The following is a 26,624-nucleotide window of genomic DNA, read 5'->3' on the forward strand; positions in this document are numbered from 1 at the left end:
TGGTGACATGGAGGGGGGGTACATGGAATGGATGATGGCCCTTGGAAGGACGGGCTCGGGGGCAGGTTGCAGGATTCGGAGGAGGCTTTGATCATGAAATCTTATCTTTGGCTGTTCAGCCCTTGGGGCTCTTCTACCTTGCTTGGATTTCTTGGAGTTGGAGGGGGGGGGTTGCGCATGGCCAATTGTCAAGCACAGAATAGACTGGTAGTAATGAATCGGGTTGGTGTGGTCTTGTCTTCTGAGCTGAACATGCCAAAAACAGCGAATCGTGCCCCTGGTGCTCTTCTCCCCAACGGAGAGGGTCTCTCTCTCTCTCTCTCTCTCTCTCTCTCTCTCTCTCTCTCTCTCTCTCTCTCTCTCTCTCTCGGGGTGTTTGCTCGTGACATGTTTTTGGGGATGCCGTTGTCGTCGTGGAGCTACGGAGACCTCACCAACCGGCTCGCCGCATAAACCTATGTACCTACCTACCTACCTACCTACCTACCTACCTACCTACCTACCTACCTACCTCACATAAGGCGAGGTACGTACCTTTTCCACGACGTGCTGAAAGAACCGTAGCCGATTGGGTGTGTCTGCACGTGTTGCTCTTGTCACGTAGAGTCCTTTTCCGCCAGCATGTCTTAGGTGCCTGCAAGTATCACTGACCGTGTACACAGTGTGTGCGCGCGGTCGATGGGTCGCAGCGCAGATGGGTTTTGATGGCTTTGCAGGCCGCATCATCATCATCACCATCATCATCATATCATCGCATTCTTGGCTCTCTCGGATGACCCATCCTTTGGAGCCACTCATCATCTCTCTCCATCCGTCGCGCTCTCGACGCTATGTGACGTCTTTGTCCTCCAAGGCCCGCGGCGCCTCGATTGCAACACCCACTTGGCCCCCATCAGCAACTGGGCTTTCGTCTCGCGGGCGGCTTGCCGCGGGCTTCTTCGTCGACGCCCGACGTACAGCGTACAGCACAACGCCCGGCCCGGTCAGACAGGCATCGGAATGCCCCGATGCCGAGTCAGTCTCGCTCGGGAGAAGAAGCCACATGCCGAGACCAGAGGTGCAGCGCAAAGCGCTGCGGGGTATTCTAGAATTGGAAACATGACGGGAAATGGCGGCGTGTTGGTCCAGCCTACGCCAACAACCTTTCAGAGATGCCATGATGGCTGTGTGCATGGGCCGCCGCCAAGGCGGTGGAGGAGTGATTATACGCAGTAGGTCACATGCTACGCGAGCCGATCCTGTGTCCGAAACACGGCATCCAAGTGAGATCAGCTCCCGGTGAGATCAAGGTCTCACCCCTCTCTCGGCTCGATTTCCCACCGTGTATGGCGGGCGCGGGATGGTGCAACTCGATGAAGAGAGGCGGTGATGACACAATTATTGGCCGTGTCGGGCTGTCATGTCGGGACTGGTTCTGCCGGCATTCGTGGGGGAGTGCTGCGCATGTAAGCGCACTACCTACGTGTACTGTGTAGTGGTATGCACCGAGTGTAGAGGCCCGATATTTGACCGGGCCCGGGCTGTGCAAAACGGCGCGTCGGCAGCCCGGCAGGCTTGCGGTGACGCCTTGGAGGTGGCTTGGTTCGTGATGCTGTGTGCTCTCTTTACGGTGTACACAATGACCCGTCTCACGCCCGCTTCTTGTCCGTCACCGCGGATCTGCGCCTGAGCTGATCTCGACCGTGGCGTTTCCTTGGCTCGGGTGGCTGCGGCTGAGCTTGACAAAGCCGAGGTGGGGGGATGGGCGGGGTGGTTGGGGTTCGAGCCGTCAGCTTTCCCGCCCAGGAAAGTGATTACAGGCCGATCGAACGATACTCCCGGCCGTCTGGCACGACCAGAGGCGGTTGAAGGGTCGTATTGCAGGGCGTTGGGGCGTCGGGTGGTGGGGCGCCGCTGCTGTGCTGGCCATGGCGTCCAAGGGAACTGGACGTTAGATCCGCGAGGTTCCACAAGCCCACCGCCCCCTCGCTGGGTCAAGGCGGATAGATGGATGGTTGGGCCGTTTGATTCATTCGGTGAGAGTGCGCCACAGAGCGCGACGGCCGGCTCTCACCGTCGGGTGTCTCTAGAGAACGAGCAGCTCACAAGAGGGCTGCTGCTGCTGCTGCTGCTGCGAGATGTTGGCAGTCAATATTCTCATGTGTATCGGCGAGGAAGCGGTGATGATGATGGATGGATGGAAGTGAGCGAGGCGATACGAGCGTGTGTGTGTGTGTGTGTGTGTGTGTGTGTTGTGGAGGGACGATGCATGGAGCTATGCAGATGAGACTGAATGTGACTGTAGTTGGCGGCGAATCGGAAATGGATGTTGAAGTGGTAGCGGTTGTTGTTGTTGTAGTGGTGGTGGTGGTGGTGGTGGTGGTTTGGTGTTGTAAGATTTGGCCGACCAAACCCGGTGGATGAGCCACACTTTGAGCTGTAACTATCCAAGGCCACACGTGTAACTACTTGAAGCTACCCAAAGTTCCTTACTAGGCAGGTATGCATCTATAGTATGGGGACTAACAGACAGGACCTCGTAACAGCTTTCATAGGGGGGACGAGAGCCACGTGAGCGTCAAGGTGAGCTACAGAAGGGGTCCCATTCATTGTGGGTGTGTGAAGGGTGTAGCGGATGCCGCAGCAATCCAGCGCAATTTCGACTGTAGGGCGATCTGGTCGATCCGACGGGACCATCGTACCTAGCGAAGGGTGGGTGTGGTGGGTGGTGTGGTGTGTAGCTACCTAGGTACGGTGAGGCACCTGACTGCGTACATACTGCGTAGGTACCGAGTACCGATGGCGGGCATTGCCGTATCTGCAGGTGCTTGTTGTCTCAAGGTAGACAAAAAATAGACTGCCCGATGCCACCGTGACTCCTCGCAATGGGGCCCATCCTGGGCAAGGGCATGCCGGGTTCCACCCTGGCGGAGAACCCAAGTGAACAGGGACGACGGTACGTAGTAGTAGTGCCTCGGGCTCCCTCCTTCTTCCTTCTACCCCATCTCGGTAGGGCCAGCGGACTCCCGGCAACGTGGAGTCCTGGTGAAAGCCTGGCCCTCGTATCCCGGAACTTGGACTCGCACCATGTTTCTTTCTCACGAGCTGAGGGTCAGGCAAAAAGCAGAAGCTCGGGCTGGCGTACATGCACCAAGGCTTCTCCCGGTTTGGATGCCTGCACACGCCAGCCTGCACACGCCGACCTGCACACGCTGGCACATGGGCGCCCAGAACACCAGAAACCTGGCGGACGCTGCGGACAAAGGACCCAATGTGTCAGGCGCAAGCGAATGCGGACGTGGAAGCGTGGTCTTGGGGGGATCATGACGGGAGGTGGACAAGCTTGGAAAGGGTTCCAGGTTTTTGGGTTTCCAAATTCTTCATTCTTCAAGCTCAGCGCAGGGGCAAGCTCGAGGGTGGGCGGGGCCGCTAGGCAGAAATGGGCCCTCAGCTACCTTCTCACAAATTCTCGAACCACCCTCCACCAATGGCAAGGACAAGACGGCTCTAGCAACCGGTGCGCTATTTGATGCTTTGTTTCCTGGTTTAGTTTCCTGAACTAATTGGAACACCAACAAAGCAACCAAACGGAGGCGGGAAACGAGGGCCGCAGCGACTCGCCGCCGGGTTCCGTCGCCTGATTCTGCTGCAATCTCGACCTGAACCTGGAAGCAAGCGCCATCTCTCGTGTCCGTGAATAGTCGACGACAGCAGGCTGCGCTACCGGCAATAACGTTGATTAGCCCCAGGATCCGGCATCCCGACAGAGAGGATCCGATGCGGCTTTTGGCCGACCGGGAGGCAGGGTCATAGGAGTCCGAAGGAATCGCACGTCTCCACTGGTCGAGCTGCCCGCTGCCCGCCCTCACCTGGAGCTGCAAGGCGTTGAAGAGTGCATTTGAGACATGGGGACAGCTTACTGCGGAGAGAGCTGCCGCCTCTTCAACAAAACACGCGCGCGCGCACACACATACAGTACACAGGCACCCTGGCACACAGACACACCACACACACACACATCCGCACGCAAAACTCGTATTCCCCAGATGGGGTCTTTCGCAGCAGCTTCAATGCAATGACGTCCTCCCTGGCACCCTCGCATTGGCCCAAGAGACACGGCCAAGACGAAGTGGCAGTTCAAACGACGGGGATCTGCGGGTGTGACTTGGATATGCACTGGGTGAGCACGGGGTGAGCAGAGCGAGAAAGCGATCGGCCTACGCCAGGGTCCAGCTTGGCATCCTCATTTCCCACGGCCACTGCCACCACTGACCGCCAACGCACTCTCCACCACCTCCACCTCCTCCATCACACCCCCCCCCCCTTTTCGCTGCTTCGCTTTCACGCATGCTGTCTCGACATAACGGCACCTAGTGCATCTCTCGTCCGCCACCCTCAAATGGGGGGATGGGGGGGTGGGAAGAAGGGGTAGGAAATCGGGGCCTGGTCCGAATGCCACCAAGCCCCATGGACGCAGCCCTGGAGATGCAGCCTGCAGCGTTGCACGCCGAGCAGTTCCGGGTTTGCATCTGCAACGAGCCTGCAACGGGTCTTCAATGGATCCGCACTGGGTCCATGTATGTACACTACTGTGTACATACACTGGGGATGGATGGCTCGCTCGCCCGGGCTGTGCAATTTTGGACGGGTCCCAAGTCTTCACGTTCGCGTGGCCCTGGTGGAGCCGGCGACGTCGAGGTTCCAAGTTGACGGACACCCAGCCCGGATCGTGCGCCCGCACGGCCTCGTTCAGGAGCAGGCCAAATCCCAGAAAGCCACGTTCTGGCACCACCAGATACCAAGTCCCCCCTGGCATTAGCGCCGGGGGCTCCTGAGACTCCTGGGAGGTGTGCTCCAACGAGCGCTGCTGACGACTTTGTCACTCACAACACGGAGGGTCAAGCTCTCGGCCCATGCGTCCACGCCCAGGCTCGCTGGGCTGCAGATTACCCCTGTCGTCCTTCGCCCAGCTGTGCATCCAAGATAGGTCTCTCGGCCCACCAGCGTCGACCAGCATTCGCTTTGTCTTTCTTGGCCCAAACCATTTTGGTTCATGCCAGGGTCCATGCGGCTTGTTAGCCCCGCCAGGGTCAGCGCGCAAAACCGACCCAGAACCAAGGGAGAAAGGGGACAGGGGCTTGGTTGACCACCCCCCCCCCGTCGTCGTCGTCCTCGCGGCGCGCCGGGTCACCCACGCCATGGGTCTCGGAGCGCGGTGGACACCTCATGGGCGCTATGTACTGCATACGTCCGAGTCGATCCCAGCAACGGCCGCTGACTATATCTTCGGGATAATCCCCCCACATCCTTCCCTTGCCTCCCTCTGTCACCATCCGACCCTGACGCTCGTTTTGTCCCGTCCCGTCCCGTTTGGTTGGGTGTGCCGCCGTCCGCGTTTCCGGACGACTCTGTTTCAAGATGAAGGCCTCACGATCAAGGACACTTTTCTCTTCTCTCCTCCTCTCTTCGGTACGAGGCCTTCCTCGAATGTGTCGGAAGACGAGTCGCTAACCCGATGGCCAGCTCCCACTCTCGCGCGCCCAGCTCGCCATTCCTACGAACCTTCCCGAGGGCTGGGAATACGAGGGATGCTACACCGATGTGCCCGGCAGGACAATCAACTCGGCCTCCTATGCCGATGGCACGGGCATGACCATTGAGTCTTGCATCGCCTACTGCGAGAGCAACGGCTTCCCCTATGCCGGTACCGAATACTCGGTCGAGTGCTTCTGCGGTGCCGAGCTGGCCGCTGGCGCGGAGAAGGTTGCCGATGCCGTCTGCAACATGCCGTGCTCCGGCGACGCCACGCAGCCCTGCGGTGCCGGGAGCAGGCTGTCGCTCTTCCACACCAACTCGATCGTCGGCCCGTCTCCGAACCCCGGCGTCAATGGCTACGAGTACCTCGGCTGCTACGCCGAGGGCACCACGGGCCGTGCACTCACCTACGCCGCCCCCGGCATCCCCAGCGGCGAGATGACGGTCGCCAAGTGTACCGAGGCCTGCCATGCCGCCAACTACATTCTGGCGGGCGTCGAGTACGGCGGAGAGTGCTTCTGCGGCAACACCATCTCGAACGGCGGTGCTCCGGCTAGCAGCGGCTGCAACATTCTCTGCAACGGAAACAGCAGCGAGTACTGCGGCGGTCCCGGCCGCCTCAACGTCTACAACTTCGAGGGCCAGTTCGAGCAGCCGACGTCCACGTCGGGCCCGACCGACCCCACCTCTACCCCGGCCGCCCCGAGCCAGCCTGAGGAGGTGGGCGACTACGCGTGGTACGGCTGCTATACCGAGGCCACCGGCATGCGCGCTCTGAGCGCCGCCACCTTCGCGTCCGACGAGATGACCCTCGAGGCTTGCGCCGCCTTCTGCTCGGCCTTCACCTACTTCGGCACCGAGTACTCGCGCGAGTGCTACTGCGGCAACTCGTTCAACGCCGGCTCCGTCCTCGCTCCCGCTTCCGACTGCAGCATGGTGTGCTCCGGCAACAGCGCCAACTACTGCGGCGCCGGCAACCGCCTCTCCGTCTATGCCCGCGACGGCGCTCCACCGGCGAGCTCCGCCACAGGCCCTAGCTCCACCGCCGCTAGCTCCACCTCGGCCGCCCCGACCCAGGCTCCCACGGGCCTCCCCGAGGGCTGGACCTACCAGGGCTGCTGGATCGACGGCGCCCAGGGCCGCATCCTGCCGCACCAGGTTCCTGACCCCGTGGGCAACACCCCGGCCGTTTGCGCCAGCATCTGCAAGGACCTCGGCTACTCCGTTTCCGGCACCGAGTACTCGGTCCAGTGCTTCTGCGGCAACGCCATCCACAACGGCGGCGCTCCGACGTCCGAGGCGGACTGCAGCATGAGCTGCCCGGGCAACGCCGGCGAGAAGTGCGGCGCCGGCGATCGCTTGAGCATCGTCTCCGACGGCACCCCGCAGCAGTACCAGCCGCCTGCGCCCATCCCCGTCGTCGGCGACTGGGAGTACCAGGGCTGCGTCGAGGACAACGTCGGCGACAGGCGCACCTTCCCCTGGCAGCTCTTCTTCCCCGGCGTCATGACCCCCAAGATGTGCCTTGACAAGTGCGCGTCGTTCGGCTACGCCGCGGCGGGTATGGAGTACGGCGATGAGTGCTACTGCGGTGACCCGGAGAACATCGCCGCGCGCGGCGCCACCTTCACCCCCGAGGAGGACTGCGCCGTCCCTTGCGCCGGCAACGCCTCGGCCATCTGCGGTGGCCTCAGCCGCATGACCACCTACTTCTGGAAGGGCACTCCCTTGTACCAGTGGGACTTCCCTCAGGACTGGCGCGCCGGCCAGTACGAGTTCTTCGTCGACGGCGTCACCATCCCGCTCATCACCCAGGAGACCATCGAGGGCAAGGTTTCGTTCATCTCCAAGGCCGGCACCGGCCCGGGCAACGAGACGGGCGCCTACGAGCTTGACGTCACCTCCAAGACCTTCCGCGAGCTGCACCTCAAGACCGACGTCTTCTGCGCTGCTGGTGTGACCCTCCCCGACAAGGTTGGCCGTCAGCTCAACGTCGGCGGCTGGTCCGGCGACTCCACCTACGGCACCCGCCTGTACTGGCCCGGCCACGACTGGGAGGAGAACGTCCACGCCCTCTCGCTCCAGGCCGGCCGTTGGTACCCGACCGCCATGATCCTGTCCAACGGCTCCGTCATGGTCATTGGCGGCTCCATTGGCTCCAACGACGCCGCCACGCCCTCGATCGAGGTCCTGCCCTACACCGGCCAGGCCCCGCTCTACATGGACTGGCTCGACCGCACCCACCCCAACAACCTGTACCCGTTCCTGGCCATCCTCCCCAGCGGTGGCATCTTCGTGCAGTACTGGAACGAGGCCCGCATCCTGAGCCAGGACACCTTCGCCACCCTCAGGGAGCTCCCCAACGCCCCCGGCGCCGTCAACGACGACAAGGGCGGCCGCACCTACCCGCTCGAGGGCACCGCCGTTCTGCTCCCCCAAAAGTATCCTTACACGGACTACCTGGGCGTGCTCATCTGCGGTGGCGCGACCGAGGGTACCTCCAACGCTCTCGACAACTGCGTCACCATCTACCCGGACGACCCCAACCCCTCGTGGACCATTGAGCGCATGCCCTCAAAGCGCGTCCTGTCGTGCATGGCCCCCCTGCCCGACGGCACCTACCTCATCGTCAACGGCGCCCACCACGGCATTGCCGGCTTCGGTCTCGCCAGCGACCCCAACTTCAACGCTGTCCTCTACGACCCGAGCAAGCCGCTCCACCAGCGCATGACGGTCGGCGCCAACACCACCATCGCCCGCATGTACCACTCCGAGGCCATCACCCTGCTCGACGGCCGCGTCCTCATCTCGGGTTCCAATCCGGAGGATGGCGTCAACCCGGAGGAGTATCGCGTCGAGGTCTACCTGCCGCCCTACCTCCTCTCCGGCAAGCCGCGCCCCACCTTCACCCTGGCCGAGACCGACTGGGAGTACGGCCAGGAGTACACCTTCACCATCGGCGCCCCCGCCCAGAACGGCGACATCACCGTCACCCTCCTCGGCTCCGTCTCCAGCACCCACGGCAACTCGATGGGCACCCGCACCCTCATGCCCAAGGTCGAGCAGACGGGCCCCACCACCTTCAAGGTCACCGCGCCGCCCAACAACTTCGTCAGCCCGCCGGGCTGGTACCAATTCTTCGTCCTTGACGGCGGCATCCCCGCCGTCGGCGTCTATGTCCGCATCGGCGGTGACCCGGCGAACCTTGGCAACTGGCCGCAGCACCCTGACTTCTCCACGCCGGGCATCTAAGCCACTTTCCTGGCAAGGCGTGCACAAGTTCGGGTAGGGTGGGTGGGTGGAAAGCAAAGGAAGGGATCCGAGGGGGTGTGAGCTTCAACGCGCTGAATCACCAGGGCCGGGTCGGATGGAAACGGACGGGACTGAAACAAGACGTGTTTTCTTCACGCAGATCAGGGTCATGAGATGTCCTTCATTTTTTCCAGGTTCTGCCTGTTCTCTGGCGCCTGTCGCTCTCACACAATCTCTCTCTCTCCCGCTTGGTTTCTTATTGTCTCTCTTTTTTTTTTTTTTTTTTTTTTTTTTGAGCCGCGGCGACGAGTGGTCGGTTCGCTTCTTCTCGCCGCGGCACGTTTTCTTTTTTTCCAAATCTACAATCAGGGAGGAATAGGCAATGTCGACGACTACTTTTCTCGTTGGCTTGGATTTGATTTCGGTTGGTAAATATTGATACCTCTTATGTTAATGATTTGCCTGTTCTTCCACGGTTGCTGTCCTGTATGGTTCACCTGCATGTCTTTTGCGTGTCTTGATGGGTATCCGGTAGTGTATGTCTCGAGTTATATGAAGTATGTCTTGGCTTGGCTCCTGAAAAATTTCCGCGAGATGGAACTGTGACACCAGGTCTTTGCTACGTGCTGTTGATTTGTCTAGGCATGGTTTATCCTTTCCTACAGACCTGGACCTAGGCGGGCGCATAGGTTCAGCTTTGATGGTGCCGGGCCGGGCCGAAGAAGTTCTCCAGCGCCAATCTTCACGTACCACGTAGGACGGTGGATGCGTTTCTTCGTTGCGATTTCAGCCAGCGTCCACCGCCAAGTGCAAGACGGTTCAAGGGGTTACCTGGACATCAGGTCCGTCCTGGGCGCCTCCTGCAACGAGGGGTGTGGGTTCTGTAGATGCTCAGGCACGGTACGCGGTCGTACACCGAAGCTTACTGCGTACACCCCCAAGTTTCTCCGTTCGAAACAGCCAAGGCTGCCTTCCGCTGCTTGCGCCGAGAGACACGGTCATTTGGCCATTTGGATTGGAGCCCGTGATGGAGGAGGAGGAGGAGGAGCAGGAGGTGGCTGGCTTCGTCATGCAAGTCACGGAGCCGCCATGGCGAAGGTCTCAGGTACCGCGTACGCGACCGTGTTTCGGGTTCTGGATAGTTATCGCAGTGGTTAACCCCCACGAACCTGGTCCCAACCAAAAGAATATTCATTGATCCCCATCTCTCTCTCTCTCTCTCTCTCTCTCTCTCTCTCTCTCTCGCAAAAAGAACACGCACACGCACACCCTCCCCCCCCCCTTTTTTTTCCCCAAATCATGAGCCCCTGCGTATCGACGACGCCTGTTGGGGGGGGGAAAGGGGGGGAGGAACCGCGGGGGTCGCAGGGGGGTGGCCGCAGATGGCTGGCCGCGCCTCGGGCTCCGTTCTGACGAGGGAACCTCGCCAAGCCTGCACGATGCCCATCCTCAGTCGGGTTTCTTGGTTGTCTCCTCGTTGACTAGTTAAGAGTTATTTCGTTGTGATGGAAAAAAAAAAAAAACAGGATCGGCCGATCGTCAAACAACCAAGAGGACGCTGGCGATGGCCGACGACAAAGGTTGGCCTGGTTGGTGGAGCAACCATCCAAAGCACCCAAACGACGGGCGACGAGACCTGAGCACCTAGAGTATGTCGGCTCAAAAAACAAAAGAAAAAAAAAGGACCGCCAAGAAGCCCCCGTCATGTTCGCCCGGTCGGGTGCGACGTTTGTTTACCCTCCCGACGTGCGTTTTTGCGCTCAGCTCCTTTGAACCAGGTCGCGAGTCCCATCCAAGCATGACGTTGCTGTGGGGATTCCCCCCCCCCCCAGAAAACAAACAGCCCGAGAAGGATAGAACATGCATTGAGGCATTCGTTAACGGTATGTAGTTCTCCATCAGGATAGGTAGCTTGGGGCTAACGTTATTACAATAACTGCACATTTGGCTCCCAGACATCGGCTTGCTCACAAAAGCAACGTCGGGCGCCTGCGCCGGGAGTGGTCGGTCGGCACCTTTGATGTCATGATAGCGGGGGCCCCACAGCGGGGCTTCTTCACCGCCTAGGTTGCTTGCCCAACCGGGATTTCTCAGCAGGGAGTCCGACCTGAAGAATCTGAAGCCAGGGAGACAATGCTCCCCCCCTTGGGGGCATCATCATGTCTGCGTAAACACCAGAAAAAAAACAAGCACAGGGCTTCTCGCCCACCTAGCTGGCACTCAACGAGGCACGCATTTTTTTTCCGAGACGGGCGTCTCGTATTGATCTACCTAAACGCCGCAATTTATGCAGCAATCTTCAGATCTAGCTTTCGTACTCTTGGTCAAAGCCTATTTCTTTGGGGCTCGACCAAACACAGAAGAAACACGTTTGCCACCGCCGCTCCAGCCTCCCAAGAATGTGCCCCTCGTCTTCCCTTCCCATGGGGACCGATGCCTCCCTCTGCCAATCCTCCCAGCAGGACGCAATCGCCCAATGTCCGTCCCAAATGCCTGCATCGCCACTCGCGCGCATGTCTCCCAAGATGCGTCTTCATCCTTTCGTAACGGGCATTACCACCATTCCTATCCGCTTGCCTCCTCCGCGCACTCTCTACCGAGTCCGACTCGTCGCATCCGCTCAGAGGTCGTCATCGTCATCAGGCAGGGGCGCGTTGGCGGCCTCCTGGATCTCTTGCTCGTACTGAGCGAGGAGGTTCTGGTCGACCGTGACCTCGGCAGGAGCCAGGGCAGGGGCAGCGACGAACTCCTGTTTGTGCCTGTTAGCCTCATCCGTTGCGCAAAGCGATACTACCCAGCCAGGGGTTTGAGCCGAGGGGGAGGGGTCCAGCGTACCAGGGAGGGGTTGCCGACGAGCTTGCGGGCGAGCCAGAGGAAGGGCTTCTCGAAGTTGTAGTTGGACTTGGCCGAAATGTCGTAGTACTGGAGGTTCTTTTTCCGGTGGAAGGTGATGGTCTTGGCCTTGACCTTGCGCTCCTTGACGTCGACCTTGTTGCCGCAGAGAACGATGGGGATGTTCTCGCAGACGCGGGTGAGGTCACCTGGCAGGGCATGTTAGCGCTGTGCGTTCACGGGCGATGGCGGGTCGTCAGGGATGCACGTACGGTGCCAGTTGGGCACGTTCTTGTAGGTGATGCGCGACGTCACGTCGAACATGATGATGCCGCACTGGCCGTTGATGTAGTAGCCATCGCGGAGACCACCAAACTTCTCCTGACCGGCCGTGTCCCACACGTCGAACTGGATCTGGCCAAAGTTCTGTGCCGGGTGTGTCAGCGATCACGTCTCTCTCTCTCTCGTTCTTGACCGAGATGGCGGCCAGAGGTGGAACGGGCGGCTTACGGTGCTGAAACCCAGAGGGTGGACCTCGACACCGAGGGTGGCCATGTACTTCTTCTCGAACTCGCCAGTCAAGTGGCGCTTGACGAAGGTGGTCTGTACAAGATGGGGTTAGCACGCTGACGCCCTAGCAACCCCGCAATCGGCCCAAGAGCAGGGCGGTGCGCAAAATGCGCCGATGGTGTTTCCATCGACAAAACCAAGGGGAAAAAAAGCTCACCTTGCCAGTACCACCATCACCGACAAGGACCAGCTTGAAGGTCGGGATGTTGGACGACTGCTGCTCAGCCATGTTGTGTGGATGTGAGGATTAGGTGAGACGAAAAGGTGGTGGGTTCTCGCGTCTGCGACGTCCAGGGTTAGTGTTGGCGACCAGAAATGAGGGGCTCGTCGAGGATTCCCAAGAGTCGCTGGACGGGATGAAATATCCAGGAGCAAGAGGAACCGATCGAGAGTGGCGGGGATGACGCACAGATGGAAGGGTTGAAGGACAGAAGCGAAAGGGGTTGATGTGTGGTCGGGTTGCAAGAAATGAGAGTGGCGCCTGGAGGAGTAATGTTGTTTTCATAAGGCATCTTGGAAGAGCGGCCGCAGCCTTGGAAAAACTCGTTGGGCGGCGGGGTGGTTGGGTCACGTGATGACCTGGCCTGTGCGTCACGGACCAACGTGGAAGGCGTGCGAAAGAGGACCGACCTCTCCTCGGTTGGGCAGACAGCACAAGTCCAAAACCACCAGTGTGTGCGCCTTCTGGGGGCCTTGTTTTTGGGCTGGTGTCGTGCCTCTGGAATGTCTTCCACCTTGCCGACGTTCCCTTTCACTTGCAGGTTCAAAATGGTTCCTTTTTTTGAGTTCTCATTGCAGAAGCATCTGTCCTCCCTGAACCCTTTTCCCTGGTCTGTCAGACCATCCTCTCGCCATCTTGTTGATTATTCAGCATGGGAAAAGGCAGACGTAGCTAGCGCGGATGCCCTGGCTGCCTGATGCATTCTCTGGCAACCCGTCTTCCCTCACCTTGGATCGTGGACATTGAGAGGGGCCCCTTTTCCGAGCCCAATGGGTTTTCTTTGTTTTGTTCTTTAAAAAAAAAAGGCGTCAGGTCCCCATCTCTTGTTGCCTCCGACAGTGGGTGGCGGGGCCAGGTTTCTTGGGCGCTTCTCCTGTCCTACATCGATGCCCATGCCTGCCTGGACGAGGCTCCTATGGAAACCACAGTGTCTCAAGCTTCAGGCTTGAGCGGCCGGTCGCTGTCATGTAGAAACCCCATCCGCCCCCGTTTGCCTACAGCGGGAGGATATGGCACCCAAGCATTCCCCTCCCACCCCAGTCCCGCCGGGGGGTGAGGCTGAGCCGCAGCTCTTGCGGCCGCGGACCCGTGCCGATACGTGAGATCTTGACCAGGATGGTTTGTCCTTCGTTACCTTGTACGCACTCGCCCACCTTGCGGAGGCGGTCGTGGTTCTGGAAGTTGACGTAGCCAAAGTTCCGGATCAGGTCGCCCGGCTTGAGGCCCGCGGCGGCGGCCGGGCTGTTCTCCTCCACCGTGTTGACCTTCGCAAAGGGCTGGTCGAGCGTCTCGGGGGCGGGGTCTTGGGGCAACGCCGAAAGATCGACGCCGGCGTGGTCATCCTTCTTGGCCTCGTTTTCGTCGTCGCTCTCGGTGCCGTCGAGGCTCGCAAAGTGCTCGTGCAGCCGCTTCTCGATCACATCCATCAGCTCCTTCCAGTCGTTGCGGAGGTGGATGATTTTGGATCGCGTCGTTCGGACTGTCGTTGATGACCAGCAGCGGTGATGTGTCAGCCTGCGGACCCCATGAGGAGGGCTTTGGAAGCGTGCGCGTACTCGTGACCACATCGATATCTGACCGGGGGAAACCATCCGGAGTGAGCAGGTCGGTGTTCATGTCGACGCCATGCTGCGGCAAGCCTCCCCTGTCAGTCGCCATGCTGGAGCAAGAGCTGCAGCCATCGGAGAGGGCCCACAGACCGATTCGAGGATGCCGCCGAGAGCCCGGAGCTCGCCCTCGATTTGGTCCTTCTTTTTCTGCAGCTCTGCGATGGTGAGGCGCGTGGCGCTTCCGTTTGTGGCGGAGGCCGTCGTGGGCCCCGAGGGCACCGTGGGTGCGACGAGATTGCTCATGATTCTAGCCGTGGTATGCCCGTTCCAGACCTAGGTGCAATGGTCAACGGGTTCATGGCTTGGAGGATCAGGTCCAAGACATACGTGACAGCGGAAGCGAGGCTGGGCGTGGAACTGCCTCTTCTGGAACTTGGGAGGCTGTCAGTCTGCCACCCAATGACGCGTTTCGGGGGGGTGGGAAACGCGGCGCGGGGTAGCTGGAGCTTATAGTACAGTCGGGACGGGCTTTGCAGGCAATCAGGTGGGACGTCGGCCCGAGTTGATGGAGGGGTCTTGGTGGGGCCGACAGCCGGTCTTAGCTAAGGCACTTTCCTCTCAAGAACTGCCCGTGTCAGGTAGTTGGTGTAAGGTAAGGTACCTGCTACGTACTTGTGCAGCCCGTAGAACTTTGAAAATGCCGGGTCCCGGGTGGCCCCGGTGCCAGGGGTCTGTTTGCCGGGCAGCTACCTGAGGTAGGTACCACCGAAGGCAGAGTCCTCCCTCCTGTCGACCTACCCCGGCCCGGGTACACCTCCCAGCTTCCCGTCTCCAACTGGATTTTCCTGCAGTGCCTACATACCTAGATACCTAGGTAGGTAGGTAAGGTACCTGCCGTAGGTATTTTATCAAAGGGACGAAAGATAAGGTACCTGGTAGGTAATAGACCCCACGAGGAGAAAAGCATTACACTCGGCTCGTGGAACCAATTGTTTGGTAGGTATCTGAGCTTCCCGAGAGGGTTTGCTGTCATCCATGGTCATCTTCCTGCCTTCGGTACCTACCTATCTACCTTCGGTACCTTTCCCCGGCTGGTACCTAGCAACGAAGAGCACATGCCTGCATCTCAACTCTGTACAGAAGAATCCATACTGCCTACATCTCTCTGCCCTGTATGCAAATATGCATGCCTGCATGCATGTTGCAGAACATTCGGCAGCCGACTTCCCCGCGCTCTGTACGTTGACATGGGGGTGGCAGCAAGCTCTGAAAGCATCAAGCCATGGACTGCTGCAGTTTCATGCAGCCAGGCTTCCTCCACACTACAGAAAGGGGGATGTGGATATAGCTACCTACCTACCCTAGTTCTTGTACCCCGGCTTTGGACAAGACGGTGGCGGCCCACGGTTTACGATCCGCAAGTTGTGGCCTTGACGCTTCCGTGGTTGCCGCGCCCAAGCGGTCCTCTCATCCGCATCAAGCATGCATGCCTTCACTTCCATCTCCGTAGACAGAGGGACGTTCTTTGGGAAGCACAGGGACCAGACCCCGAGTTTCAGGGGCGGCCGGCCAGTCCCCTTCACCCTTCACCCTCGCATATACATGAAGCATGCCCTCACCACCGGCACCCTGACACAAGCTGGGGGATATGGAGGAGGATATGGAGCATGTTGGTTCATGCCCCGAAGATCAACAAAAGACAAAGACATGGTGGAGGAGAGACTGCTTTCATGGAGACCAACCATGGCCGCCCAGATGAACCGGACAGAAATGACAGATGTGGGGGAAGCTGCCTGGCTCTTGCCTGCTGTCCGTCATCCGAATGCAGGTCAAGTGTGCAAAGAGACGAAAAGTGACGAAAGCTTTGGATCATTTCCAGGCGCCATTCAGTTCCTCGAGCTCTGAACCCCCTCAACCGTCCTGTCCATCCATCCTCGAGCCCTCCAGGAACCCCTCGCCTCTTCCTGCTCCTTCCTCTCGACAACCCCCCCAGGGCACCTCGTCTTCCTCTGCCTTTTCCTCCTCGACATCACCACCCATGTTGTAGAACCCGCGCAGGATTGGCTGCGTCCGCATGCGCTACTCACGGCCGAACCGAGCATCAACGTCCTCGCCTCCGGACCATGCGCTGGATGCAGTCGACGGGACGGTCCTCTGCGTTATGCGTCATGTTGACGTCCCGGATTGGCGTGCCTTTACCTAGTATGCTGACGACAACGGCGGTCACGAACTCACACGATGTCTCCGTTGAATCCAAACCCCAACCAAGACTCCGAGAGCCGTTCCCTTGGGCTTTTTTCGCCCACCTCGGCCGAGAGCGCCGTTCCGACCGAGTATGGCGAGCCCGAGGTAATTCTGGAAAGCAATTATGAGGTGGTGGTCCCCGCGGGGGGGCCCATAGACGAGCATGCTGATTCTCCGGATGAGACGCCCAAAAGAGCCTCCAGCCAGGGAGCCGAAACCAAGCAAATCGAGTTCGCCGCCGGCCGCCCCGACATGGAAAACCATGGCCGCTCCAGACAGGATGCTCGCAGCGAGAAGCCGTTCCAGAGATGGGCCAGGATGTTGCACAAGCGGGCACTGCATCAACAAACGATGCTTGGCCGCCCGACCGGACCTTCGCCGTGGAACAACGAGGCAGAGGATGCCTCGGATGGCTCGGCCCATCGCCGCGAGTCCTCCGACTCGTCGTTGGCCTTTGTCACCACCATCAAACCCGCTAGCATCTCCGTGGCGGGCACCAGCCTGCTGGCCCGTTCGTGGATACCCACGATCCCATCTCCCCGCGCCCAGTGGACCGACGCCGGCGGCCACGTTTCTGGCCCCAGCCCCCGCGCCTCCGAGGACAGCACCCAGGCCGATCGCCAAGAGCAGGCATTGGATCCGAAAGTTCTCGAGAGGGCTCTCCAGCGTCGCCGCATCATCGATGAGTTGATCACCACCGAGGAAGCCTACATCCGCGATCTAAGATTCCTGGCGAACGTATGCCCTGGACGCCGCATCGAGCCCCTGCTTGGGGGTGTCGGACGCTAACAGGCTCACAGGCTTACGTTACGATACTCGCCGCTGTACACACCAACCCTAAAGACCTGCGTCCCTCGGTCAACCGGACCCTGAACGACATGGTGGAGCTCCACCAAGAGACCCTACGAGAGTTGAAACATGTCTTGTCGGATCAAGGAGACCCGCGTCCAAAGGCATGCCAAAGCGGCCCATCTCTGGCCAACGCAGGTCGCGGGCATCGGCGATGGGGTAGCTTGGACTTGGGCCTCGACCGCCAGGATGGCTTCCTCGGACTGAGAGACATACCTGGTATGTTGGCGGAACCGAAGGCAGCGGCAAGAGTTGCGAGGGTCTTTTCCAAGAGGGTATGCCGCGCTCAACGAATGAAAGGTGAAGCTGCGCTAACTGAGCCATCGCAGAAGCATCGTTTCTACATCTACGAAGAATACAGCGCAGTGTACGGCTGGGTCAAAAAAGACATCGAGACCGCAGATCGCGTCATCCCAGGCTGGTCGAGACACCAGAAAGGGCTCGAGCTCTTGGGAACCTCCCTCTCTCCGGGAAACAGTGCGGAGAAATTAAGGAGGGCCCTAGCCATTCAAGACCTCGTCATGAAAGTAGAGAACCCGCCCCCCCCCCCCCCCCCTCCTTTTTTCTTTCCCCCTCCCGCTGGACGAGGTAGCGCTGCTGACCAAGATAGCCTATTCAACGAGCGTGCAAATACCATCTCCTGTTCAAGGACTTGTCGAGGCACACCCCCGTCATTGACTGTCCGAGCTCGCACATGGAGATTGAGACGACAATCTCCAAGCTCTTGGACATTTCCACCTACGTCAATGCAGCCACGAACAACCCCAAGGTTAAGATGGCGGTAGAGAAGACACGAGCCCTCCAAACCCGGCTTGCCTTTCCGGACAAGGTCAGCGTGAGGCGCAACGAGTTTGGCGGTCCCGACGTAGCTGACGTAGGTTGACGCAGGCCGGCGAGGGGTGGAGGCGGCGCAACCAATGGCTCGGTCATCTTCAGCTCTGCGGTGTTCTTCACGTCTGCTGGCAGACCAGGGAGGCCGTGGTAAACGGTCAATACATGGCGGCCCTGTTGTATCGCGAATGGCTCTGCCTGGCCATCGCTGAGGGTTACCAACAGCGGTACATGGTCCAGGTTTGCGTCGCTCTATCGAACCTCAAGTTGGAAGAGGTCGACAACAACCGGGGTAGGCGCAACGACTCCTCCTTGGGTCCGTCTTTGTCTGGCGGCGCTAACGCAGAGTCCAGGGATTCAGTGCCATTCGGCGCGGCATTCGTGGAAGATTGTTTTCATGTCGGGCAACCAGCTCTACGAGCTCATGCTGACAGCGTGCTCGCCCAAGGAGGAGCTGGAATGGCGCTCGCGGCTTAGCCAGAGCTCGTCGGCTCCTCCGTCCGACGACCAAGAACCGGCCGAGGTGGAGGGCTATACGGCTCACTCCATGCACATTAAGACGCTCGGGACCGTCTACAGGAAGTCGGGTACGTCCCGTGAGCCCCTGTGCAGTCGAGCCTCGTAGTCCGCCGCTGATACGGCCCCTTCTGTTCCAGGGACGCATTCCGGAAAACTTTCGATCCACCGCGCCGCCACCATCGGGCCAAAACCGCCCATCTGTCAGGTCATACTCAAGAACACCAGCGGCGGCGCCAAGAAACAGGTGACGCCGCCGCCGAGCCCGAGCTCGAGCCCGGCCCCCATCAGCCGCTCGCAAACGATCCCGTCCCCGACCGCCCGCGTCGCCGTGATTGCCCCGCCGCGTGCGGAGCGCGCCCGCCTCGAGGCCCTCCTCGCCGACCTTTGGTCCCGCGACGTGCTCCCCTTCCCAGGCTTGTCGACGCCAAGGTCCCGCAGCGAGCAGCTCGTGCGTGCTTCGGCCTCGTCGGTCATGCGCAAGCTCAGCTCGGTCAGCATCACGAGCAGCTTTCGGCGATCGTCCAGCTTGGCGAGCCTGCGTGCCGACAAGGGCGGGGCCGGAGAGGAGGGGGGGGCTGAGCCGCCGTCATCCTCCTTGTCGTCTCCCGGGCCGGCTGCCTGCGGCAGCAGTCTGCCGCGGCGTGCGTTGCCGCCCGAGTGTGCTTTTCCGACAAGAATGATGCCGCCGATGCGCCCGCCCTCGCGGCCTCCGCTGTTGCCGCCGTCCAAGTCCTTGGGGTCTTGCACATCGCTGGCGAACCCGTCGAGATCAGCCTCCTTCTCGCCATTCCGGTCGGCTGCTGCGGGCGATGGGCGTCAAGCTGCTGCAATGTCACCCCAGGACATCCGGGTAGAGGGTGGAAACGGGCATGGTCACGGTAGGATGTCGTTATCCGTATTTATGGACGGGGCACGGACGCCTGGGAGGGACAGAGAAGACCCGAGGCGGACCGCCGTGCCGGAGGAGGGGTCGGAGTCGGAGCCGGCGACGAAAAGGTCGCTGTCTGAGATTGGCGGGCTTCGGTGGTGGAGGAAGAAGGGACAGCGTCGGAGAGAGGAGCGTCGGCGCTGAGGTGACCCTCCCCCAGTCAAACCAAGGAAAGCAGCGCGGCCGTTGCCAAAACGAGGGTTCGGGAGCGCCGATGGGAGCGCCGATGGTGGTGGTAGTGGTGATGGTGATGACCCCCAATCATGATGAGCTCATGGACTCGAATGGAGAGCGCATTGATGGTGTATGACTAGCTGGGTATACATGGAGAGGCGGAAAACAGAAGATCCCATGGGTTTCGCTTGTTGGCTTCATCTTGTTCGGAATGTTTGAGTCGGTGGTGTTGTTGGTTGGTTCGGATGGGGATGGCAAACGATTGCGACATATACTGTGCATGCCAGGTTGGACAGGGTGGTAAGTCCTAGATAAAGCAACAAGGTGGCCAAGGTCCCAGGGGGTGTAGATGGCTTTGGGATTGGAAAGGGTTCGTGGGAAATCGCCCTGTTTCTTTCCCTTGTCTGGTTATATTCATTTTTGGGCTCGGCTGTTGCGAACGGCGTTTGCCTCGTATTACACTCCTAGCTCTTAGGGACTCGTATGCTTTTAAAAGGCTTCGCCATCTCGATTCCGAGAAGGCTAGTCAAGGAGGAGAAGAGAGAGGGGAGGGTTGGGTTGGATGGTGCTCTCGCAGACCGCGTCTCTCAGGGGTGATGTCGACTCTGAGCAACACCAGAAGAGGTGAACCGAAAGGGGTCACCGGCGACGAACAGTACAAGGCCGGCCTTAAGCCCATTTCGAATCCTGGACAGGGAGAACGAACCTGCCAACATAACCATTGGAGCTGGATCTGAATAAACAACATCCATGCATTCCTCCCCGCCTTCGAACGTTCCAGACCCACAATGTGAATGACATCAGGCTTTCGGCCCTTTCAAGCTCTGGCATTCATTGGATAGAAGCACCGGCTCGGCATGTTATTGTTGCGACTTGGCTGACAGTTGTATCCTCCAAGGAGCGGCCGTGGATGGGGTATCACGAGTGGATGACGTCAGAGGACGTACGATCCAAGCTCCATGACTCGACCTCCCCCTCCAAAAGACGTCAAGTAGGATGTCTGGGCTATTTATTCCAAAGAGCCTCCTCGATTTCATCCAATTCCTGAAACATACTCAGCGAGCAGCAACAGCTATCAACATCGGCATCAACATAAAGAACCACATCCCTTGCCCCCTGCCACCCACACCTAGCCTGCCTTGATACCCCCCAAAACCAACCACCACCATCAAAATGCGCGGCGAAGCTACACACTCCCGGGTCATCTACAAGGGCACTCATGACAACTTTGTCGTCTTCGTTGACGACGTCCCCGACTTTAGAAAGTGGCAGAACGACAGGAGCGTGCCGCTCTCGCAGATCGTGTCGTCGTTCAAGGTGTTTACTACGCACAAGTGCGTCTCTCTCTCTCTCCCTCTCTCTTGAGCCTTTGCTCTGGACACTCCTCCCCCCCCTTATCATCAAAACAAGAAAAAGAAAGAAGAGAAAAAAAGGCAACCAGAGGCTGACCCCTTATGCTTTACAGCGGTGGATCTCAGGGCCTTCTCGAGGGCGCCTCCAGGGCGGTGCTCGAAAACGAGTTCGGCACGTCCAACGAGGATGACGTGGTCCAGCAGATCCTGGAGAAGGGGAACCTGCAAGAGTTTGACGTACGTGCTGAATTCTCCCCCACCCCCCCCCCCCCCCCCCCTCCTTGGAGCCCTGCTCCCTTCGTGCACCAAGCGCTTGTCTTTCTCTCTTACGAGGACCTACCCCCGGCCGTGGCATGCGAGAACGCGTGGCTAATCGAGGTGGTGGCACCCAACGCAGATGCCGGAGCGTCATGGCCGCAAGAACGACTCCAAAGGATCGTTAGCTGCCCACTAAGGAGCTCGATCCAGCCGGAATCGAATTCGTGACCGGCTCGTGCGAAGGAAGGGCCAGGATGGATGGAAGGGATGCGGCGCATGTTGGGCGGCGCTCCCCCCCCCCTTCTTCGAGCCCCCAGGTGTACAAGTGTTTGAGACGAAACGGGGGTAGATGTATATGATCCGGCATCCTGGGATGAACCGAAGCATTGCCATGGAGGGATGGAGGAGGAGGAGGAGGAGCCGGGGAGAAGGAGAGCGAGAGATGAAGCGTTGTCGACGACGGGCGATGCGGCCAACAGTCCTCGGGAGGTCTGCGGGCCCTTTTGATGTTGCCTATGCCTGTGCGTCATCCCTAGGGCCCAACGGTCAATCCAAGAACCTTGATTCCCACCAAAAAGAAAAACAGCCTTGTCTTTGATGGCCGGCCAGCACTATGCATGTGAAAAACGAACCGCCCGAGGCAACGTCGCCGTCCCTCATGTTGGATCAGGCGCACAAGCAAATGGTGCTTTTCCAGAGTCACTGCATACATCCCCATCTCATCCAACGTATTGGACAAAAGGAAGAAGAGGCTGGCTCATCCCACCGTTGGGGCGTCAGGACAACCCGGGCGGGGGCGCCTAGGTCGGAAGAAAAAAAAAGAAGAAAAAGAAGGCAAGAATCATTGGGCCTTCCAGCACATCTTCTCTGCGTCGACAGGCGCTTCTTAAGCGCCAGCCTCGTTTTTGCCCATGTGCACTTAAAGCCTGCTTCAACTCGGGCCAACGAAACGACATAAGCTCCATCCAAGAAGTGCCTATGATATGTAATGCAGTCCCCCCTTTTGCTGCGTGAAACAGCCACGGGCCGTGAAAAGAGACCAGCCGTTGAAGCTCGTCCGCTGTCCGGGCGCTTGTTGCCGAGACAAGGTGACAAGGAGGGGGCTTATGGCGCAGCATGGTATGTAGATACGCAGGACGGTCGGGAAGAGGGGATGAAAACAGGAAAAATTAGGGCGTGTGTGTTGACAGAGATGCGGTGAGATCATCGTTCGTGGACATTGACATCTGTGAGGGCCCCAGATCGTTTTTTTTTTCGCTTGGGCTTTGCTGAATAGATGCCGAGGAAAGGGGGAGGAGTCCTAACGGTCATATGTCGAATGCGGCTGGTCAAGACGCTTCACGCCTCATCATCTTCACTTACAGAGCCCTGTTGGCAACCGTCGCATCCCAACCGACTTGACTGATCGACCGATAACCTTATTCTTCGTCTGACCAAACTCAATGCCCCTTTTCCCCAGAGTTTTGGCTCTTTTGCATTTCTTCAATCACGCTTTGCCGTTCTCCCAGACGTTGGATGAGAGAAAGGGACAGGGGTGTGGGTAGGACAAGGGGGAGGGGGGGGTGGTCTTGGAAGTTTCAGATGTTGTTTTGAGTCCTCGTCGTCGCCTTTTGGGTGGATCTGCCGAGTTCCCCTGAATCATACACAACGGCGGCCCCTTTGATCAAAGAAAAAAAGAAAAAGCGAAAAAAAACCGATGTAGCGTTCACATATGCAATAAGGCTTGGGGTGGCAGAACTGTCAAAATTCCCAAAAAGCCGGGTATGTTTTCATTATACGGCAAGCATGCGTGCATGCCAGTTGTAAGCTCTCCTCCCGGCTTGTAAACAAAACAAACCCTTCAATCAAGTGGTATCTCTTTCGCTCCAACCCAGATGAATGTCTCCAACATGGCATTCGCCCAAGCCTCTCTGCTTCTTTCTTGTGGCTTCATCAACTGCTGCCACCATTTTCTCTGCCTCGAATGAGCACCACAACGCCATGTTTGCATCACCTCGCTATCCTCGTAGTCATGCTGGGTATGAAACCGAAGATAGTGGTATAAAGATATGGAAACAAGAAACTAAAAGGGTAAGTAAAATAACCGCTTCCGATCGCCGTCGGAAGCGGGAGTTGGGTATTTGCTGTGCTGGAAGTGCCTTAGGTACGGGTTCTCGTCTCCCCTTCCTCCGCTCTCGAAGAAATCCCACCTCTTGTGATGCCAACCGGACCTGCTCCTTCGTCGCTGATATCCATCGGCTCGTTCTTGACGTGCGGGCTTTCGAGTTTGATGTGGATTTGACAAGTCGGGCGGACGAGATGGCTGGGCTCTGAGAGGCTTGGGGAGAGAGGATCGAGAGGATCGGCGGCGGGTTGTTTTGGAGGAGTGGTTATGGACAGGAGAATGTGCGCATCTACTACATGATCCTTCTCACACCCGGGCAGCGCCTTTTGCGTTGTTGTTGTTCCGTGGCGCTCGCTTCGGTAGCGTCCATGGCTTCTCGCAGACCATCTGTGACGCGAGTTAGCTCGACGTTTCCCTAGAAACAACCCCTTTCCTCCCTCCTTTCCCAATCGACATACCTCTCCCTCGCTGTATGCCCAGAAATAGACGATCATGCCGATAATCTCGTAGATGGCGGCGTTTGTTCCTTGGTAGATCAGGATCGCGGCGAGGGCGGAGAGCGGGAGAAAGGCGAGGCGCGCCTCGATGCTGCGGTGAATGCCGGACCCGGCGATGAAGCCCAGAGGCCATTCCCAAGCGAGGAGAATGAGGCCGAAGATGAGGTTGATGGTTTGCAATACCGGTATCGGGCGGACGGCGGGCTCCAACGATTTCGTAAGGAAGTCCCAAAAGATCTTGGGCCAGAAGTACGCCTCTATCGCGGCGGCGACCTGGTCTGTATCTTGTGTTAGCTTGGCCGTTCCGCCGGACGCATCCCCCCCTTTTTTTTTCCCCATGGATCGCACGCCAAAGGGGCCACTTACACGCTCCAGCCGCCAATACGATGAGCCGGGCCAGGTGGTTCTTGATGAGCCTTCCCATTTTGGTTCAATTGTGCTGACCAAGGTCGATGCTTCAATCGGTCCCGATAACGCCTCGGTTGTCCCAACAGTTCCAATTACCCGTCGAGTTCCTGCCTCTTGCCGTGTCTGGAACACACGCTGATTGTCTTTCCTCCTTTCTCCTGCTCGGTCCTCCTTCGATTCTGTGTCGGGTTCCCTTTCCAGAAGAAACCCCCCCCAAAATGCGTTGGAAAAAAAAAAGGCGATGGGCCGTCGGAAGCGAAAATAAACCGATACAACTGGGAAAAAAAAAGGTCGTCGTCGAAAAGAAAGGCGAGGTTCCGGACCTGCGGTTGCTGGTGACCTGGAGGGCCAGGATCCAGGAAAGAAACGAAAAGAAAGAAAAGAGTGATCGACCTGAAAGAAGGCTATCGACCAGCGGCGGCGAAGAGAAGGGAATGGAAGGCCGGAGGATCCCCGGGCGTCGGTCGGGCAGCGGGGCGGTGCAGTGTTGATATTGGGGCCTCTCGAGCAGACCGGGGGTCCAAGAGCAACGGGGGTCCCCGGAAACGGAACAGGATTAAGGTGTCGGCCCTAGTGGGCTGGCACCGGAGTCCCGAGGCTCGCGTGTCAGACGAGTCGCCGGGGGTGGGCAGGCGCCTCGCGTAGTACTGTACGTATCAAGCTTGATGCCGGCGGGTGCTTGTGCGTGGTCCAGGTCCGGGCGATCCTGTCTATGACGCGGGCGGGCATCAGAGGGAGAGAGAGAGGTGGTATGTTTCCAAGACCAAAGTGGGCCGTTTCTCTCGGATTGAGGGTTAAGCGGGCATGGGGTTGGGGCTCTGCGAGGCGATGGGAGGTTGCGTCCGTCAGAGGGCAGGCGGCTCTCGCATGGAGTGGCTCAGGAGATCAGACACGGTCGCTGTCGTCCAGGGGGAGATTTGAGGCGAAAGGGGGTGGTAATGGGCAGGCAGAGCGGAGACGATTGCTTGATCGCCAAACATCCGGGACCTTGGGAGTTTAAGAAGCGGCAGGGCCCCGCGCGGATCAGGAGCTGCCGAGATGGCTGGCGGTTCGGGGCACCGCAGGGGCACCCTGGATCCCAGGCTCGGATGTGGCCCGTGGGCGCCCGTGGGCGTCGTCAAGATGCTTGATGGGTGGAGAGGATGGGGAGTGGTTGTGGGGCTTGATCGGTCCCCACCCTGCCGCAGAAGGGTGCATGAAACGGGCAAGGTTCAGCCAGCCAAAGAAAGGCAAGGATTTCGCCTGATGCTGGACGCCAGGGACGGGGCCCTGCGTCGACCGATGACAGACTGCTCTCTCCGATGACGTGAAGGATGGAGCAGCAGAAAGCGGCGCTTCCAGAGGAGAGCTGCTCGGTGTGTGCACCTCCCACACTCGTACATGCGTACTGTATACCCACACAGGTCACGGGCCAGAGACCTGACCACTTCGGCGGTTCTCTCTGTGCGGGCAGCCGTGAGCCAGTCCAGTCATGATGCTCGTGGCTGCAGGGGATGGTGAGGGTCGGGAGGTTACATAGGTACGGCCATGGGAACAGGGGGGGACCGGCCCGCGAGGCAAGAAGGAGAGCCAGGGGGTTGCACGCCTCACTCACCCTCCCACCCCGCAACGTCCAATGGACGGATGGGCATGTGAGCTGAGCCTAGGTGGTGGTTGTCTGTAATTCTACTAATACCTACTGTGTATGTATACGGTGAACAGAGGCGAATGCCAGCGAAAGCCAGTCCGTGTGGAGCGGTTGGACGGCCTCATTCGCCCGGACCAGCTCGCTACTAGCCGCCGGGCCATGGCCTGTGGCCACGGACCCCGCTGCTTAGAGCAACGTCCACACGCAACGGCTTCACTTGGTGCCTTAGCACGTCAGTCAACGTTTTGTCGTCGCTCATCATGTTACCGTCCACGCTCTGCCCCCCCAAAAGAAATCGTCAACCATACGGCAATCTCGCCTTGGTCCATGGAGGATGCAGCGACGGTCGCCGCACGGGACGCCAGCGCAGGTTCGGACGGCGGCGGGAGCATGGCCAGGTCGGCAATAGCACCTCATGATCGATGCAAAAGATGGGATGGGGGCTAGGGGACAAAGTTCTGGGCTGCCGTGGTTCGTGTGATTGGCGAGCGCCGAGGGCGGTTACAAAACGCGCCAGGCCAATCAGGGCTCGGAACGGCCCCGTCTTCCCCACGCCGCATGCCAGGGACAGCTCCAATCACTCTTCCCGCCAAGACCACTGACGGTTGATATCACAGCATGGACCTCTCAGCCCGCACCGGCGAGGCGAGCTGCGTCAACATCCTGCTGCGGTTCGGCTGACAACTGGCTGGCCTCATTCTGCGCTTTTGAGCTGAGAATCAGACGGGTGGCATGCGGATTTGCTTGTTCAACATGCTCACGGCACCGATCGATACACCACATGGACCAGGCACACGTGTATAGTATTACTGTGTAGAATCAGCCTCTCTCGTGCCAGGGCGGCAGGATGAAGCACAAAGTGTTTGAGACGCCTGGATACCCACCGGTGAAGCCT

The 26,624-nt window shown here is 59.1% G+C and overlaps 6 protein-coding genes across 6 annotated transcripts; 3 read left to right on the plus strand and 3 right to left on the minus strand.

Moving 5' to 3' along the window:
• Nucleotides 1–5,397: 5,397 nt before the first annotated feature.
• VTJ83DRAFT_556 (uncharacterized protein) lies at nucleotides 5,398–8,766 on the plus strand (the record flags this gene model as incomplete). Its single annotated transcript, XM_071012173.1, has 2 exons — nucleotides 5,398–5,448; nucleotides 5,503–8,766. The coding sequence occupies 2 exons, from the start codon at nucleotides 5,398–5,400 to the stop codon at nucleotides 8,764–8,766; spliced, it is 3,315 nt and encodes a 1,104-aa protein (XP_070869909.1).
• A 2,620-nt stretch (nucleotides 8,767–11,386) lies between these two features.
• Nucleotides 11,387–12,397, minus strand: VTJ83DRAFT_557 (uncharacterized protein; the record flags this gene model as incomplete). The annotated part of the gene is made up of 5 exons (XM_071012184.1): nucleotides 11,387–11,515; nucleotides 11,602–11,807; nucleotides 11,871–12,024; nucleotides 12,109–12,201; nucleotides 12,326–12,397. 5 exons carry the CDS (start codon nucleotides 12,395–12,397, stop codon nucleotides 11,387–11,389), a joined length of 654 nt encoding a protein of 217 aa, XP_070869910.1.
• A 986-nt stretch (nucleotides 12,398–13,383) lies between these two features.
• VTJ83DRAFT_558 (uncharacterized protein) lies at nucleotides 13,384–14,241 on the minus strand (the record flags this gene model as incomplete). The annotated part of the gene is made up of 3 exons (XM_071012195.1): nucleotides 13,384–13,868; nucleotides 13,945–14,017; nucleotides 14,089–14,241. 3 exons carry the CDS (start codon nucleotides 14,239–14,241, stop codon nucleotides 13,384–13,386), a joined length of 711 nt encoding a protein of 236 aa, XP_070869911.1.
• A 2,292-nt stretch (nucleotides 14,242–16,533) lies between these two features.
• On the plus strand, nucleotides 16,534–19,235 carry VTJ83DRAFT_559 (uncharacterized protein; the record flags this gene model as incomplete). The annotated part of the gene is made up of 6 exons (XM_071012206.1): nucleotides 16,534–16,920; nucleotides 17,642–17,905; nucleotides 17,968–18,154; nucleotides 18,216–18,449; nucleotides 18,519–19,022; nucleotides 19,150–19,235. The coding sequence occupies 6 exons, from the start codon at nucleotides 16,534–16,536 to the stop codon at nucleotides 19,233–19,235; spliced, it is 1,662 nt and encodes a 553-aa protein (XP_070869912.1).
• A 1,421-nt stretch (nucleotides 19,236–20,656) lies between these two features.
• On the plus strand, nucleotides 20,657–21,289 carry VTJ83DRAFT_560 (uncharacterized protein; the record flags this gene model as incomplete). The annotated part of the gene is made up of 3 exons (XM_071012218.1): nucleotides 20,657–20,817; nucleotides 20,949–21,072; nucleotides 21,233–21,289. The coding sequence occupies 3 exons, from the start codon at nucleotides 20,657–20,659 to the stop codon at nucleotides 21,287–21,289; spliced, it is 342 nt and encodes a 113-aa protein (XP_070869913.1).
• Nucleotides 21,290–23,503: 2,214 nt separating this feature from the next.
• On the minus strand, nucleotides 23,504–24,118 carry VTJ83DRAFT_561 (uncharacterized protein; the record flags this gene model as incomplete). The annotated part of the gene is made up of 3 exons (XM_071012229.1): nucleotides 23,504–23,584; nucleotides 23,656–23,972; nucleotides 24,061–24,118. 3 exons carry the CDS (start codon nucleotides 24,116–24,118, stop codon nucleotides 23,504–23,506), a joined length of 456 nt encoding a protein of 151 aa, XP_070869914.1.
• Between the last annotated feature and the right edge of the window lie 2,506 nt (nucleotides 24,119–26,624).

The sequence above is a fragment of the Remersonia thermophila genome, chromosome 1 (assembly GCF_042764415.1).
Source record: "Remersonia thermophila strain ATCC 22073 chromosome 1, whole genome shotgun sequence".
Classification (NCBI taxonomy): Eukaryota; Fungi; Ascomycota; class Sordariomycetes; order Sordariales; family Chaetomiaceae; genus Remersonia; species Remersonia thermophila.